At 48.2% G+C, this 4,787-nt stretch overlaps 1 protein-coding gene across 1 annotated transcript in view; it reads right to left on the bottom strand.

The window, feature by feature from the left end:
- Positions 1-1,876: 1,876 nt before the first annotated feature.
- Positions 1,877-4,787, bottom strand: part of KRT18 (keratin 18) — a 3,912-nt gene continuing 1,001 nt past the window's right edge. Inside the window, exons 2-7 of the mRNA XM_006095708.3 lie at positions 4,381-4,463; positions 3,910-4,066; positions 3,217-3,381; positions 2,987-3,112; positions 2,440-2,663; positions 1,877-2,081 (exon numbers count right to left, since the gene is read on the bottom strand). Of these exons, the coding sequence (XP_006095770.1) occupies positions 1,961-2,081; positions 2,440-2,663; positions 2,987-3,112; positions 3,217-3,381; positions 3,910-4,066; positions 4,381-4,463 (876 nt within the window). The 3' untranslated portion in view covers positions 1,877-1,960. The remainder of the gene's footprint in view (positions 2,082-2,439; positions 2,664-2,986; positions 3,113-3,216; positions 3,382-3,909; positions 4,067-4,380; positions 4,464-4,787) is intronic.

Here is a 4,787-nt window from a genome sequence, read left to right as displayed (position 1 = left end):
CTATGTTCACTGATGTACCCCTAGTGCCTAGAAGACTGGCTGGTACATAGTAGGTCCTCAGCCAGTATTTGTTGAAAGACAATAAAAATGCACATACTTTTGGGCTGTTAGGTTGTGAGCTCCGTGAGGTAGGGACAATTACCATTTTGTTTACCACCTGCACACTCAATGCCTAGCACAGGGCTTGGCACAATATAGGCACTTCATAAATATTTGTTAATATGGTAGGCCAGCATACCATTTCTAGGAATTTATCCTATGGGTATGCTCAGAGAGCATACCTATTAATCACAAATATTAATTGCATATTAATTAACATTAATTGCAGCATTTTTGCATAAATGAAAACTACTGAAGACCAAGACACCCATTACTAGAAGACTTGGGTTAAGCACATTTGTACTCTACACACAGGAGTACTAGGCAGCAAAAAAAAAAAAAAGGTGTATGATGTACAGGAGATTAAATATAATGGCTCCTTCACCACCAAATTTTGGTTGCTGAGACCTGAGAGAAAATTATTCTGAGGGCACTTCTAAAATAATGACCACAACATCATTACTATGCAGTTGCAATGTTTTATGTAAAATGATGTTAGATTTTTTGTATGATGTCTCTCAAACTAGATGGATGACAAAATTACTAAGGCAAGGGTCAAGAAAGACCTAGATATCACCTGTCAAATTGGTTTGGTGACCGTGATTGGATATTAATTGATCACGGTCCTGATTTAGGAAAAAATTTGGAACATAGTAATTATTCTTTATTGCAGATTGAGAGCATATTTGTGTGATATAAACATTCAACTGGACAATGGGTAGGGAAAAAAGTCATAAAAAATGCCACCAAAACAGGAGGTGACAGAATGTGTAATCACTGCAATTCCATGCCTCCCTCCCTTGCCCCCCCAGTATTGGACTAATAACTTGGGTTAAAAAAAAAAAAAGGTAGATCTACACAAACGGTCTCAGAAAGGCGTCCATATTTTGTGAAATAGGACAGCCGAGTTTAAGACATCTAGGCACAGAACAGTGTGACCCCACAAGTATAAAGTAAAATGTGTTAGTATGTCCAGTTTAAGAAACTATTTTGCAATGGTTACCTCTGGGGAGTGGGATGGGAAGTATTTAATCTTATTTCCCCTGGATTTGGTATGCTACTTTTCTATACAGTATGCTAATTTAAAAAGGTAAACTATCATCCCAATCAAAGCATGTGATTAGTTTTAAACATCCATTGTTTTCACTAGTAGATGACACTTCCAATGAAAAGCAGAGCTGTGACATTTCAGTTAGCTTTAAGGTGTTTTTTATTACCTAAGTGGGTGCTTATTTAGGGGCACTACCTACCTAGATGGGGATCACTGAAATGATTGCATTTACGCCTGTTCTAGCCAGACCTCCAGTGGGCTAAAAGTCATATACCAGAAGGAGCAGAACACAGAAGACCATAGGTTTGGGGGCTGAATGTAAGAAGGGTAGGTGAAGCCGTGGGTGGGAAGCACTGGGCAGGGGGTCAAGGAGGCAGAGTGGCAAGGGTGGGGAGACCCAGCTGTGTGGTCTGATCCTGCCTTTCCCTTCCTTTGCTCTTAGTCCTTGGCTCCACTTCCTTCTCTGGCTGATTTCTGCTAAGGAGCACCTAACAGCAGGGACCCTATGATTACCAGGTCTCTTCAAGGCTAAGATTCCGCAATTCTATTGGCCCATTCCCCCCTCTTACACTGAGAAGGTGTTTCTAATAACCCACACCCTTCCTCTGCCCACTCCCCCACCTGTATAAAACCCCTGGAGTCAGAGGTGATTCCTGCCTCAGAGATGTGACTATTGGGTAAGGGGATCTGCACACGGTATGAAAATAGCCAAGGAAGACACAAAGCAATGTTCAATGATCTCTGGACTTTTTATTGGCCTCCTGCCCCTCCCCAAGGGGCACCCCACTTCTGCTGCCTTTAACCGTTAAGTTAACGTCTTAGAACTTTGGTGTCGTTGACCTCAGACACTACTTTGCCGTCCACAATTCTGCGAGTGGTGGTCTTTTGGATGGATTGCATGGAGAGGCTGCTGTCCAGGGCATCACTAAGGCTGTAACAGAAGACCAAACCCCAGTCATAAACAGCCCCGCAGAGAAGGGAGACAAGGAAAGTGGAGGAAAAAACCCTCCTACCCCTGTGCCTTTATCTTAAAATTCCCCTGAGCCACTTCCTCCATAAAAGGGACACCCAAGGTCAAATTCCATTTGTGCTCTAAGTATGGCTAGAAGCAATACTTAGTCCATTCTCTTCTCCAGGAGGGAGCCTCTGTAACTGTTACTCCTTTGCAGACAGAGGGGCACTCACAGAGCACCAGCTCAGTGCTCAGTGGGGCTTTCAAAAGCTCAGGATCTGGGGAGAGGTGTTATCTTGACCCTAATTTGTATGGGTGGGAGGAGAGCCCCACTTACCTGAAGTCCTCTCCCTCTTCCAGCAGGCGGCGGTAGGTGGCGATCTCAGATTCCAGCTTGACCTTGATGTTCAGCAGGGTCTCATACTCCTGTGTCTGGCGCTGCCCCTCAGCCCGGGCCTGGGTCAGCTCTGACTCCAGGTGCAGTAGGATCCCGTTGAGCTGCTCCATCTGCATGGCATAGCGCGTCTCCACCTCCCGCAGGCTGTTCTCCAAGCTGGCCCTCTGCAGGGGCCACAGGGGAAAGGGTCTGGTGAGCCTTGAGGTACAGTGGAGGGAGTGTCTACAACTTCAGAGAGTTCAGAACTCAGGACTTCACTCTTGGCAACTTTTTTTTTGAGCACCCACTTTGTGCTGGGTTTTGGGGTAGGGGGTAGGAGCAATGGGAAATGCAAAGAGTAGCAACTCTTTTTTTTTTGGTAACAACTCTTTCTGAACTAAAGGAATTCATGATGGAAGGGGTAGGATTTGAGCTAAGATAGGATTGGTCTGAGGCAGACAGAGGTCGGGCCAGGAGGAGTTGGGGCAGGTGAAATGAGGGCTCTTACCAGATTTTTCATGGATTCCAGGTCGATCTCCAAGGACTGGACCGTACGTCTCAGCTCTGTGAGCGCCGTCTCAGCATCTCGTACCTCAGCGGACTGCGAGGTGACTACTGTAGTGCTCTCTTCAATCTGCAGGGTGGGTACGATCCTCAGGTCCTTCAGTCTCTGTCTGCCTCCCTCCCACCCCTTGGGCCTCTGTGCCCAGCTGGCATCCATCTCTTTCCCTCTTGTACCTGTTGGGACCAGTACTTGTCTAGCTCCTCTCTGTTCTTCCGAGCCAGCTCGTCATACTGGGCCCGGATGTCTGCCATGATCTTGCTGAGGTCCTGAGATTTGGGGGCATCCAACTCCACAGTCAAGCCAGAGTTGGCAATCTGGTTTTGTAGACCATTTACTTCCTAGAGGAGAGAGAGAAAAAGTGAGGAGGGGCTCAGGGTTGAGTTCTAGTAAGGCTCTTCAGTTGTGACTGCCTCTCCCAGGCCGACAGGATCAGTTGGAGAAGAGAAAAGGGGAATCTCTCAGGTGTGTACTCCTGGCTTTCTACGCTGGATAGGTAAAACGCCACCCACTCCCTGCCCATGCACTCACAAGTGATTTCTCTCTCCTCACTTCACTCTCACCCTCCTTCTACAAACTTGCTCCTTATACTTCTTTCTGGGAAGCCCTTCCAGCCCCACCTGCTCTCACTCCTCCATCATCCCTCACTCCTGGTGCTAGCTGCTTCTGCCTTTATCCTCCTCTCATTCTCTCACCCATGGCCTCTTGACCTCATCATGTTGTAACTCAGATGGCAATAGTCTGATTTAGAAGAGCCCAGGCTGGTAGTTCTAAACTTCCCTGCAAGGCTATTTGCAGGTGGCTTGCCCATCATTCCCCGGGACTCGTTTTGACCCCTGGTTCCTGGCCTGGCCAGTGGCCCTGCTTGCCTCCTCGTGGTTCTTCTTCATGAAGATCAGCTCCTCCTTGAGCGCCTCGATCTCTGTCTCCAGCTGCAGCCGAGTGATATTGGTGTCATCAATGACCTTTCGGAGCCCATTGATGTCACTCTCCACAGACTGGCGCATGGCTAGCTCTGTCTCATACCTGTGGGAGTGCAGGTGATCAGATCCAGAAACTTCTCAACCCATGCCACCTCCTAAGAGCAGCATCGTGCCCACTGCAAACCAGAAACTGAGTCAGGAATCAGATGGTAATCCTCTGAATGCCATTCCTGGCCCTTGGGGGACAGTGTTCTTAAACCGAGTTACATGAATGAATAAACTGATGGAACCTAACTCTCATCCACCCAGTTCCACCCACAGTTGAACAAGATCCCACTGTGAGCCCTTAGCTGACCCAGATCAGGAAGCAGACCATTCCTAGCTCCAGCCCTAGCTCCCTAGTCCCCCCAGCCTTACTTGACTCTGAAGTCATCAGCAGCAAGACGGGCATTGTCAATCTGTAGAACGATGCGGGCATTGTCCACAGAACTTGCAAAGATCTGGGGATGGATGAGAAAGATAGCTCCATGAATGCGGAGTCAATGATGGGCTGGGCTGAGTGTGTTATATGGCTCAGTGAAAACTTCCTGGTCCCAAGAATAGCCAGAGACTATCCCCTTCCACCTGTGCCCCTCACACTCCTTTCTCCTTTCCTAGAGTCTCAAATCCCAGGGCTCCCACCCGCCTCCTGCTACTACTCCTTTGGGGCCTCTGGTGGCTGGCTTGCTTGAAGTGAGCAGCTACTATACAAGTCCTCTAGCCCTCTGCTGGCACTTTGTTTCCTAGTGTACCTGCTCTACCCCCTGCCTCCCCGCCCCCCCCCC

Source organism: Myotis lucifugus, unplaced genomic scaffold (assembly GCF_000147115.1).
Source record: "Myotis lucifugus unplaced genomic scaffold, Myoluc2.0 scaffold_160, whole genome shotgun sequence".
NCBI lineage: Eukaryota > Metazoa > Chordata > Mammalia > Chiroptera > Vespertilionidae > Myotis > Myotis lucifugus.
Note: the sequence above shows the minus strand (reverse complement) of the source record. Positions and strands in the feature narration are given on the sequence as shown.